This window comes from Anas acuta, chromosome 4 (genome assembly GCF_963932015.1).
Source record: "Anas acuta chromosome 4, bAnaAcu1.1, whole genome shotgun sequence".
NCBI classification, from domain to species: domain Eukaryota; kingdom Metazoa; phylum Chordata; class Aves; order Anseriformes; family Anatidae; genus Anas; species Anas acuta.
In genome coordinates this window covers 46894566-46907074 of record NC_088982.1, presented here as the reverse complement: position 1 = coordinate 46907074, position 12509 = coordinate 46894566, and the positions used below count along the sequence as shown (strand labels likewise).

The window sequence follows — 12509 nt, the reverse complement described above, 5'->3', positions numbered from 1 at the left end:
GAGGGCGGCGGGGAGGGCCCTCCCCTCCCCTCCCCTCCCCTCCCCTCCCCTCCCCTCCCCTCCCCTCCCTCACCGGGTGTGCTCCGAGGAGCTGCCGCCAGCAGGAGCCCGGCCGGCCCCACAGCACCTGTGGGGATAACCTCGGGCTTCCTCGCTGCACGTCGGGGATGGGATAATGCAGCGAGTCACGGCTTACTTACAAGCTCCCTCCTCATCCCAAGCCTTGCTGTTTTAAGCAATACTGCAATATATTGATCACTGACAAGAATTTTTACACTATTTTTGTTATAATGCATATAAAATAATAATGCAGTGTGCTCTGGTGGCCAAGAAGGCCAACGGCATCCTGGCTTGTATCAGAAACAGTGTGACCAGCAGGGCTAGGGAGGTGATCGTCCCCCTGTACTCGGCTCTGGTGAGGCCGCACCTCGAGTACTGTGTTCAGTTTTGGGCCCCTCGCTACAAGAAGGACATCGAGGTGCTTGAGCGGGTCCAAAGAAGGGCGACGAAGCTGGTGAGGGGCCTGGAGAGCAAGTCCTACGAGGAGCGGCTGAGGGAGCTGGGCTTGTTCAGCCTAGAGAAGAGGAGGCTCAGGGGTGACCTTATTGCTCTGTATAAGTACATTAAAGGAGGCTGTAGCGAGGTGGGGGTTGGCCTGTTCTCCCATGTGCCTGGTGACAGGACGAGGGGGAATGGGCTAAAGTTACGCCAGGGGAGTTTTAGGTTAGATGTTAGGAAGAATTTCTTTACTGAAAGGGTTGTTAGGCACTGGAACGGGCTGCCCAGGGAGGTGGTGGAGTCACCATCCCTGGAAGTCTTCAAAAGACGTTTAGATGTAGAGCTTAGGGATATGGTTTAGTGGGGACTGTTAGTGTTAGGTCAGAGGTTGGACTTGATGATCTTGAGGTCTCTTCCAAACTAGAAATTCTGTGAAATTCTGTAAAGTGCCTTATGACAGACCAAATATCCCTCCTTGGTAGAAATCTAGCAGCAGCGTTTATAGGAGGGATTGCTCCGAACCATGAGTGAAAGCTTCCATCAGTTACAAAAGAACCCGTGAAATACATTCTCCCATCTACAAGGAAGCGTATGAGAACTTTTCCTGTATTTGGTCCTACTTCATATCTTACCCTAAGCAGTTACTATATCTAGTTAGTCCAGGGCTTACTGTTACCACAACCCTTTGGTCTGAAAGATCACTACTGTGAAATAAATACCTGTACTGAAAGTCCCGTACACTTACCAAAGCTGGGGGGATGCTGCAGGAGAAAGCAGCTGTACCCTGCACTGTTAGTCCAATTTCCTCTGCTGGAAGGACTTTTTTAAAAGATAAACTGTAATTTTGTTATCAAAGCAATAACGTTTTTGCAACACATTCTGACTGATGGGTGTTTTCTGATTACTCATAGAAACAAGGATGACATTGAATATACCCATAATCGACTTACACGACAAACAAAAATAACAGTGAGGACAGACTCATCAAGAAGGCTTGCCGCCATGAGTACACAAGTTCTTTTGAATTGAGTTCTGACTGCCCCACTTAAAAGTAACACGCAGTGCAGGATTTCACTTCGCTGTTTTTTTTTCCTTTTTTTTTTTTTTTTTTCCCAGTATCCCAAAATGTTGCCAAACAACTTGGAAAACAAGTCATTTTGATCAGCAGATAATCTTTTATTATTTCAATAAAATGTACAGTTGTGGAAACAGGATGATTAACTTCTGATTTCAAGATAATCCAAAGTTCTGTAAACAGTTAAAGTGTGCGTCACACTGTTTTTAGTTCTACTTCTTACATTATTAAGAAGTTAAGTGCAAACATTGGAAGCATCTTTAAAAAAGCTTCAAAACATCAATGCAAAATAATTTCTTTCACCACCTTGGGCTCCAGGCCTTTGGGTTGTGAGTATGGTACTACATGAACTTGGGAATTCATACTCAAAAGAGAAAAGATTCTCTTCACTATGGATATGCAAAGGAACAGCCTCTGCCTTGCACCTCTTTTTGGTACAGAGGTTCATTTCACATGGGATAAAATCAATTTTCTCTGGGAAAAGGGGAAAAAATATTTACATTGGGAAGCCAAATGCTGCCCAAAAAGTGCAGGATGGCGGCACTCCAAAATTATTTTAACTGTACTGCATCCAATCAGATGTACAAGGTGATTACAATGTCGATGTTATGACACCTATTAAGGCTGATCATCATCTATTTGACACTCTCCCGTTATTCAATACACAGAGAGTTTAAAATCTGTTGAAGTGCTCAGGCTGTAGGGAACAGCATAGGGAAGCCCATAAAGAACTGGTGAGGAAAAGAGCAGCATCGAGATGTTGGGATACTCACTCTGGTCTTCCCAGGGAAGATCACTCTTCTGAAGGAAAAACTTCCACCAGCTACAATTGGAGGACACTGTTGAGAAACTAATTTTGTTTTAAAAACAATTCTGGTTCTGCTTGAATTAGAACAATTGTTACCATTTCAGGATCATTTGTATGATTAAAATAGTTGATATATTTTTTAAAAGCATAACGTTCACTTGTTTGGTTTTGGTAAGTACAATAAACTAATCTAATTATGAAATGAAAATATTTTCTTAGTGCTATTGTTCCCTAGAGCTTTTTAAGAGCTGTATGCAGTCTGCCAAGTCAGAAATTTTGAAGGGAAAATAATTTTCTGAATGATGAAACCAATCAACTCTGAAAAAAACAGCTGGTAAAGTGGTGATTTTTTTTAGAAAAAAAAAGTTTATTGAAAATAGCTTTTTTTTTTTTTTTTTTTTTTCAAAGACAGATGATTGTGAAACATTTTGATTTCAGTATGAGATGTTTTAAATGATAGTTCATGCTTTTTTCCACACTTCTGGCTTGTTGGAGGGGAACAAATAAGAGATTGATTCTGAACCAGGATGAGCTGTCAAAATGAGCTGTCAAAACTGTTGCAAGATGGAAATAATTTTATTTATATTGGTTCTACCTGCAAGCAGCCACACTGCTCTCACTTCGTCCTGCTGTGTGTTCCGGTGCACAGGAGTCCAGCCATCATACCTCCCTCATTTTGACTCATTACTGTAAAGTAGCAAGTCCATGGATGTGAAGCTAACAGTGCAGATGTCACCGTAAAGATTCAAAACGTATTTACATGTACAGATTTAGTCTTGTTGACTGTGTAGTCACAGATGCATCAGAGGAGTCCGTACAAAGCACAGGCTTTGTTAGCTTTGGTGTGATTTCGTGCACTGGCCACATCTCCACCCAAATGAATGACGGGCCATATGTTTTCTGACTGCCTTTGCTTCTCTTGGATCTTCTCTGTCTGTAGTTATACCAAACCTGGTGAATCATTTCCTTGAAAGGTCGGGTAGTCAAAGTGTAGAGAAGAGGATTCAAAGCACTATTTATTGGCAAGATAAAAATCACCACCCAAGATGTTATGGTACCTTAGGGAGGGAAAGAGAAAGGAAGCTGTAGTAGCATTTGTACATATTAATTAATACAAAGCACATCATGCTTATGAAGCACAGCTACCCGCTAAGAGGCTGGCACAGTTCTTGTTCTGGCTGAGACCCAGTTTCTTGACCCACATCTTTTATTCTGCTTTGCTCTCTTGTCTATTACTGTGATCACCGTTTGCCATCCTCTTCCCATAATGAATGCATGTCCCTGATGTCCTGTTCTCCCCCAAAGCAATATCCTCCAGCCCCTTCTTCCCCACAGAGGCTGATTTAGCTCCTCTGCACCAGTTCTTTGTTCTTTCCCACGTGAAGGGCATTGTATACAATCTTATTTCCTTCTTGCCCTGTTGGTAAGGGTCTCCATGTTCACACCTCCATCCTTTGTCACAGTTTCCCGCTCTCCTGCTTATATCAGGGTCTGGGTGCATTTTTCTATCACCCCCTTTTCATCCTTACTGTTTGGGAGAGAAGTTGGATTGTTAGCTGATTGTTAGCTGGCAGGTAGAGAAGGGACAGGACTGTAGTGCTGAAAGGTGGTCATGGGCACCCTCAGCTGCACTGTTTGATTTATAGAACAATTGCAGAACTGTCCCAAGCTGTAAAAACAGCCTTTACCCCCTGCTTTCTGGCTTGATCCTTTTGCTGCAATATCAATACATTTCTATTGATGCATAATTCTAAGGCTGTCACAGCCCCTGCCAAAGAAATATAGTTTAAAGCTCCTGTGAACTTAGACAAACATCTGTAATGCCTTTAATTTTACGAAATGGGTTAGTACTACTTAGCCCAGCCTGTCTAACGCAGAATGTTTACTTGCTAAATCCAAGATCATCCTGTGGTTTACCAGGATTTCTTCTAGATTTCCTGACCCTGAATACATCTGCTTCTACTTTCCACAACATTTTCTTTAAAATCTCTTAGATGGTTGGATAACTTCATGAAGAAGCATTTTAGAAGGTTTAATATAACTGAAAAATATTTGACATGATCAACACAACCTTCAGACGTTTAAAATTTAAGTCAAGACTTTGAAAAGGTAACTCCCAACACTTCTGGTCAGCATGACAGACAAAATTCTGAGCTAAAATATTTTCTCACTGATACAGTATTGTCACATACAGCCATATGCTAAGTCTGATTCCATGGCTGCTGGTGCTACTCTTTGTGCTAACATGTTCTGACATGGTTTACAAGCCCTGCATAAAGACGCTATTTTTCTAACATGTACCAATATAGCAAAGAGAAGAAAATAATAAAGCTGTAATTTTTAATCTTTTAAGTTACACAGTATTTACATGTGAAAGATTTCCCCTAACACGAAGAAAGATAAGCACAGCTTTATGTAACTTACTGTGTGAATATCAATTCGTAAAAGCAAGTTATTTCAGGATAAGAATTGTATGGTTAAATCAAGATAGGAAACACTGTATTGTCTTTAGCCATGGTTAACAGAACCACCAAAAGCTGTCACATGAAAAAAGCCTATCCTATTCAAACTTGGTTTGCAAATATATTCTGTTGAGACAGATAGATATTCTGTGGAGACAGGCTTTAAAGATTTGAATCTCTGTTGTTTTGGCTGAGTCAAAGGTAACTAGATCTTGATGATGATAGTAAGATAGTCCAATGCAGTAATAAAACAAACTATAATTCAATACATTGTGTGTGCATCTATATAGATAAATAACATAGTTCATGATAATAATGTAGTTCAACATGTGCAATTCTTTTTTTTTTTTTCTTTTTTTTTCTTTTTTTTTCTTTTTTTTTCTAAACTGTACATGCTCTTTATACAGACACAGCTGAAACAGCTGCAAAAGGAAGAACATACCTGGTATTTCTACTTGAAGTAAAGAAAGGAGTTTCAAAATAAAAATGGGTATCCAACATAGTGCATCAGTAAAAACAATGAAGAAAAAACGTTTGGCAAGGGTCATCTCTTTTTTGATATGATTCCGAATTTCAGTAGCCATAATAGCTGTTTGGTGAACACTGTAGAACATGCTTCCATAGGAAAACACAATGATGATAAAAGCAGCCAAGTTTACACCTGTTGAAGAAGTTAAAATTAGTTATGATTTAACAGCACAATGGCAATTAAACATCACCTATCTGCAAGTTGGATAGTAAAGTCCTTTCTCTAAACTGCTAGTCCCATAGAATTAAGTGGCCAGACAATCTAAGTTGGTCTTCATCCAAATACTGAATTACTGCCTCTACTCCAGTATTTTGCCTGGAGTAGAGGCAGACATTGCCTGACAAGTGGCTGCCATCAGATCCAAACTATGTAGTTCTTCCCTAGTCTTAACATTGCTTTACTTCCCTGACAAAATTTATTCATTCAGGAAATCAATGGTCCTAATTTCTTTCTGCTTTCTGAACCCTTCAGGCATTTTAAGATATGTAAGTATCAATCTAATATAGTAAAACTCTCAGGCTGGAAAAAGTCTGTAAGGGTATCTGAGTATGAGATGTGAACATCACAGGAAAGCTGCCATATCTGTTTGAAAATCAGGTTTGTTATCATATAAAAGGAAGGCTCTAAATGTATATAAGGAAAAAAGGCAACTTACCTAAAAAAATGACAACAGAATAAATCTGACTTCCTGTACTTTCTGATTGCTCTGAGTGAAGAGGAAAACAGACGCCATTGGTGCCATAGTAGTTCCTGAAAAATTCCTTATTGCTCAGTGGAATAAAAGCAACAACAAACCCAATTATCCAGATAAGAACTAAAATGGAAATTGTCCTGCATTTTCTGGGTTTCAAACACCTAAAAGGATAAACTATGCAGATGTATTTTTCCAAAGTCAGGTAAGTCAATAGCAATACTGACACCTCTGTAGACAGAATAGCCAGCGATCCCACCAATTGACAATGAATACTGTCCATCCACAACTGAGCGTGCTTGTTGTATTCTCCACGATATTTAAGATCAAAAGCTCCAATCACAAATAAATATATTCCCATCAGACAGTCAGCACCTGTGGGCATAGTGCTTAACATCATTATTCACACATCTGAATTTCCCATTCTCTTTGTGTATATGTCTACTGAAAAACAGACATACACACATATATCAGTACACATTTATGTCAAGTAATACATAGTTACAAAATCAATATTATAGTCAGAACACTGTTCTTTTCAGACTGATTTATTGAAGCTCAAATAAAATTGGTTTGCAAGCAGAAACATATATTTTAATTTATAGAAATATCCTTGCAAACCTTTTTTTTTTTAATTATTATTATTAGATTTTATTCTTTTTTGATACTGACATTTCACTTAAGATAGTTTGCTTTGAGTAAAGCATCTCTGCTGGACTCAAAGTTTAGTTTTTATTTGTCCACCTAATAATAATTCAAAACTGATGTGCACAGGCTTCTACTAAGACTTGAAAGTAGTCAGCAAACACAAACAACATCATTCTTGCTCCTTATTAGCTTAGCAGGGAAAGGCAGAAGACAGAGGGAAGTTCCTGTGCAAGCCTGTGGTAATGCCGAGAGGCATCGCTGTGACATTCCTAGAACTCCTTCTGAGCATCCAAAAGAGAGTTTCTGCTGTAGACCCTCAACATAGTCTCAACAGTCCTCACAAGTTCAGACATGTGCCCCATCCTCAAAATGATGATGTTGGATGAAAAACTATAAGCATAAGAGATGACACATTTAGCAATTATTTAATTCCTGCATTGGCTTCTTATTTTCAAGTCTTCTGCAACCAGGAAGACAAAGAGCATTGTTCAATTTTTAAGCGTACTGAAATATCATGATCCCTTTTCTCTTCCCCTATTGCATTTTACATGGGATTTCTATGAAAAGGCTTAATAATAAATATTTCTCTAATAGTAGTGCTAGCAGGTGAAGAGGAGCTGTCTACATGGAGCTGAAGCCTTCTCAGGTATTTTGATGAGTTTTGGGTGGTGCTCAGACTGCTCCAATGGTTAAACAACAAAGTTTCAGAATGTGTTATTGAGAAATGTTGCAACCACTTTATACAGTGTTGACAATTACACTACAAAATGCAACTAATAGCATTTGTGAAATAGCTTAGGTAGGCTGTCTTGCATTGAGATGGGGTACTGGAGACTGTAATACAATCTCACATAAAAAACTATACTTCTTAATATTGAGGAGCTAGGAGTGGTAGAATTTCTATATTTGTCTAAAAAAAATTTTGCTTGCACAAAAAAAAGAAAAAAGAGAACCAATACATGCAATAATGTTTACACAAAAAAATTGCTATTTAATCAAAAGGGCATACCAGTATTTAGGTTTATGGGCAATTGAAAATTTTTGGTTATTTTTTCTTCTTGCCAAAGAAAGTGAGAGTTTGACAGTATCTCCATCATTAAAATCAAATGTGAAACCCTTGTAAGTTATCAACTGCCTGTTGTTACAGAACAAAGGCAGCATCTAACAAACTTCCTGGTGTGTAAGATACAGCATTTTGTATTGCCATTCACAAGAGCACAAAAGTTCAGTTAGCTGGAAATATGTCACTATATTATAATATCAGATGTTGTACACACTATCTGTAGACTAAAACAATATTATTTTACTATTTTACTTTTATGCACAGAATACTCACAGCAGAGAGACATTATTGAGATGGCGTGGAGCTTGTTTTCCGATCTGATGTAAGGCCTCATACAGATAACAAAAATATTTCCAAAGCAAGTGATGGCAGATACAACCCAGACAAACACTCTCTGTATAATGCTAGCTAAGAGATTCTCAAGGGATGAAATCCCATCGGTATTAGGCTTACAGCTGCGCACATGAGGGGCATATCCACAGTACTGGAATTTCTTAAAATATCTAAATGCGAGAAACAAAACAGAAAATAGATGGCTCTAGTAAAACTCTCTAGTAAATACTCAGAAAACATATTCTGAAAGAAGAAAAAATAATTTAAAATTGTCAAATTTGACAACTACTTACATGTCACTTTTCAGACACTTTTGTTTTTACTTATTCAGTGTTCTGCAAGTCGTGAAATTCAGACTAAAGAAAGTGAACTGGATAAACTACTTACATGTGGGAGAGGTTTCTAAGGGGTCTGAACATTCTTCTCTGGATGTTTGCAATATCAATGCCCTCCAAGCTGCTGTAAACAACATACTCTTAATAAAACACGATATAAACTCAATAGTAGAAGAACAAACTTAATGAGCATTTAATTATGTTCCTACGATGATATGAAACTAGAGATGAACTTTAATTGCCTCTAACCTGTCACTCTTTGAAACTTAAACAGAAAGTCTACATGAAAGCTAAAGTGGAACAAAATGAATCTCACTTAACTCTAATAAGCATTCTGTTCTTCCAAAATCACAGAGAAGGCTCTTTTAGTGCTCTCAGCAGTGCAATCGATGATTATTATGTTGCCCTTCCAGAGTATTGTTCTACCCATGTTCTTTCATCATCTCTGGGAAAATAACAACTTGTTCCAATAGCAATATTTTACATTTCTGTCCCGGGGAGTGCTTTGCGAGACAAACAAACCACTGCAGGAATTCAGTCTTTATTGTCAAGATCAGCAGGAAGTTGGTACACAGAATTTGGCATGTAAGGGAAAAAGCTGAATTTCTGGTGACACATAGGTGGGATTTCTTATTTTATTTTTTAATGTATGGAAAATGACACTATTATTTCTCCTGCAGTGCTAGATCAGTAACATGTAACTGCGCAAGCTGTTCTTTTAGAACTTCAGTTTCGGTATTCTTCTGGAATACCTTCTGGAATTAGATGTGCACCATGTCTTCTAGATTGCAACCTGTCAAGAAGGCTTTGGTTGTTCTTGTGTGCAGCCTTATTTAAATGTACTGTTCAATGATTTGAGTGCAATATTCATGTGAGTTCTGAACATATTCAGGCAAAAGTGCAGAAAGGCATTAGTCTTAATGGTTATTTGCTTTGGTCTAATGGGCAGTTTTGCTTGGAGACAGGAATAAGGCCCCAAATACAGAAACTTCTTAGTCCTAGTTAAGCACGGAATGAATCCTGGGGCATGCTTTCCCTAACTACTCCTACCATTTCAAAATAGGAAGGAGGCAATGGATGTTCTGCAAACTAAGTGCTGAAACATACCATTTCCTACAGATCAGTCTCCATGTTTATCAGCTTTCCTAACTTGAAAATATAGAAGGTCCTGACCACTCAATTGCATGAAGTCTTTGGTGTCAAATAATGGCTGAAATCTACGCTGCAGCTTGACTGCTAGGGAGGTAATTAATTATTTTCTGTGCTCAGATATTTATTTTCATGTATCTTTTACAGATTTAGTATTTTCAGGCCTTTAGCTATTTGCCGAATTCAGTTGAATTTGGCCACTTGAGTCCAAACTGTTGTAAGGAAATGGTACTGATCAACAAAGGCACATGTACTGTGTTTTCCGGCTGCAACTCTGGGGTCAAATCACAAACTGTAGTTATTCCCCTCTCCAAGGAAACATATTTTTGGATCTCCATGGCCATTTTGAAGTTCCAAATGGGAAAAACAAATGCTGTGTTCTACTGAGCTGGTTGGTTATTGCAGACATGCATTTGCCTGTGAAGATATATTTAATCTACCACAAGACCAGTTTCAGCTTTGCAAGACTGTCACTGCACCATCACTCAGTTTCAGCAAGGGTTCTACTGGCAGAATTCACGTTTAACTGCTGTGTTAGTTCAGCCATAAAAATTACCCCTAAACTCTTAAAAAAGATTTGCAAAAGTCCCATCCGCTCTGACATGACAACTGAATTGTGCTGCAAGTTGTGCAAGGTCAAAGTAGTTGCATTAATCCTTCTCTGTAATAGTGGAATAGACAACATCCTTCATGAAATTGAATTTTTGTTCTCTTTTTGTTGGAGAAATTTCCATTATGATACCAGTATTTATATGAAGGTAAATTGAAACATTGTTAATAGTTATTTTCCAGGTTGAAATTGTTGAGGATCATAACTATAAACTATTTCAAAGGCAGTTTCTTTTAAAACATATTTTGGATTATGACTTTCTGAAGGAGATGTGTATTATCACATAGTAAATAAATGATTGCAGAGAAATACTTGATACTTACAGGGATTTGAGTTTAGTTAGAAAATCAAACTGGTCTATTTGAATTTTCTTGATTGGGTTATAAGAAAGGTTCCTGTAAATACAACACAGATTTAAGCAATTTTGCATGTTTTCTCTACAGCCTGTTCCAAAGATAAAGTAAAAATACATAATTCATGTGTGTTTTCAGTCCTGTAGGATGGACTCTTATTATCGTCAGTTAAAACTGCAAACAGTATCATTCATTTAGCATTATTCAGCTTGTTAAGCCAGTGGAAGAGTAGTCAGATGCTCCACAGGCATACGATCGTCACAAACATACACATCACACACACCATATCTCCCAACCTGACACTTAAAGGTTTTGACTATTGAAATACTTCAGTATTAAACTTTTGGGAGTTATCTTTTAAGTAAAGTAATGTAGTTGAATTGCATGTATTTAGAAACAGAATTTAAAATTTAGTTTGATTGTTGATAAAATCCATCTTTTCATAATGATTTGTGTGAGTTCAAAAAGAGACTGAGGCAATGGAATGTAAAAATACATGTAGACATTAATGTTAAATGCTGTTAATCTGCACAAGAGTATTTCTAGATATATTTCCGATTTCTTCTCCCTATAACTTTTTCTTATGTTTTTGTTTTGATGCTATAACTGAAATGTCCAAACACAGTATATGTAGCTGATAACACTTAGTTGCCCCAGTATGTTGTGACTGATCCCAAGAGGGCTGGAAAATCAGAAAAATAAGTTACTGTACATACTGACACCTGGTTAAAAATAGTTACAGGATTTTTCAGTTGTGCCTGACAGAGGTAGACACATGGACTTTGCTCAGGAAGGTTAAGCTCCAGTGGAACAGTTGTTCACAGCAGCAGACAAAAAATCAATACTTTCTCAAAAGGTACATAGGTTATACATAGCTATTAGGTCCACTGGGAAGTCCTGCTTTTGCCCTGACATCTTCCTGGTTTAAAATCAAAATGCAAGATAAAGGCAGGATAAAATGTGCTGGCTTGTGCTCTGGAGATTCTTCGATTTTGTGACTAGTGTCTCTTTCAGATTATGTGAGAAAGACTGAGACTTTCCAGCAGCAGCACTTGAATTTTTCTATGCACATATTATGGAAAAAGAAAGAATGCCTTTCTGGTTTTATAAAATATTATGCTTTCTTTGGAACTCTTTTACAAGAAAAAAACACTTGCTAACAAGGCAACTGTATGAACCTCTTAAACGTTTATTTTTAGAGCCAAATCACTATATCACATTAAAAACTCCTCTTGAAATTATGAAGTTCTGATAGAGCTAGTATATCTCATTTTTCATATAGTAACAAGATCTAGAAAAGATTGAATTTGAACTTGCTCTCTTTTTGGACATGAAAATATTCATCTTTTACAAAATTAATATCAAAATAATGGTATATACATTTGTTTTTCTTTTGTTTTTTTTCTTTCCTGACATTCATGACTGAAAGCATGTTATATGAGTAATATACAGTTATATAATAATAAGAAGAATCAAGAATCCTTACAGTTGTGAAAGCTCCTTTAGATCCTTAAATATATATGGAGGAAGTGATTCAATCTTGTTGCTAGCCAAGTCTCTGCAGAAACAGCCACAGGTGGGATATCATAAGTTCCTAGTAGGTTCAGTTGTCTAGCTGAAGAGCTTTGTAATTCCAAGATACACAGTTTTATTCGATTTGCCAATTAGAGTATTATTTATTATATATAGGTTTATCAGAAACTTGGACTGTTAAAGAATGCTGATAAAACAACATGAAAAGATAGATCCACTAGATTTCCCTTAGCCTAGTTCAAATATGTCATTAGATACATAACTTATTATCATTATATGTACATGAAAAAGAAATTGAAATACACTTAACTTGAGTTGCAGGAATTTAGAAATACATTAAACATATTGTTTCATGATGGGAACTGTCTCTCATCTCATATGGGTTAGCCAACACTACATCTTTCCCTTAGTTCTCTAACTTG

At 37.4% G+C, this 12509-nt stretch overlaps 1 protein-coding gene across 4 annotated transcripts in view; it reads right to left on the bottom strand.

Moving 5' to 3' along the window:
• Positions 1 to 1653: 1653 nt before the first annotated feature.
• RXFP1 (relaxin family peptide receptor 1) overlaps positions 1654 to 12509 on the bottom strand; it is a 101379-nt gene continuing 90523 nt past the window's right edge. For 3 of the 4 annotated variants that reach the window (XM_068681080.1, XM_068681082.1, XM_068681083.1), the window contains 7 exons: positions 12041 to 12112; positions 10525 to 10596; positions 8495 to 8566; positions 8048 to 8277; positions 6028 to 6438; positions 5286 to 5504; positions 1654 to 3439 (listed from right to left, as the gene is read on the bottom strand). In XM_068681080.1, the coding sequence (XP_068537181.1) occupies positions 3138 to 3439; positions 5286 to 5504; positions 6028 to 6438; positions 8048 to 8277; positions 8495 to 8566; positions 10525 to 10596; positions 12041 to 12112 (1378 nt within the window). In that variant the 3' untranslated portion in view covers positions 1654 to 3137. The remainder of the gene's footprint in view (positions 3440 to 5285; positions 5505 to 6027; positions 6439 to 8047; positions 8278 to 8494; positions 8567 to 10524; positions 10597 to 12040; positions 12113 to 12509) is intronic. The other variant, XM_068681081.1, reaches the window with a different exon arrangement.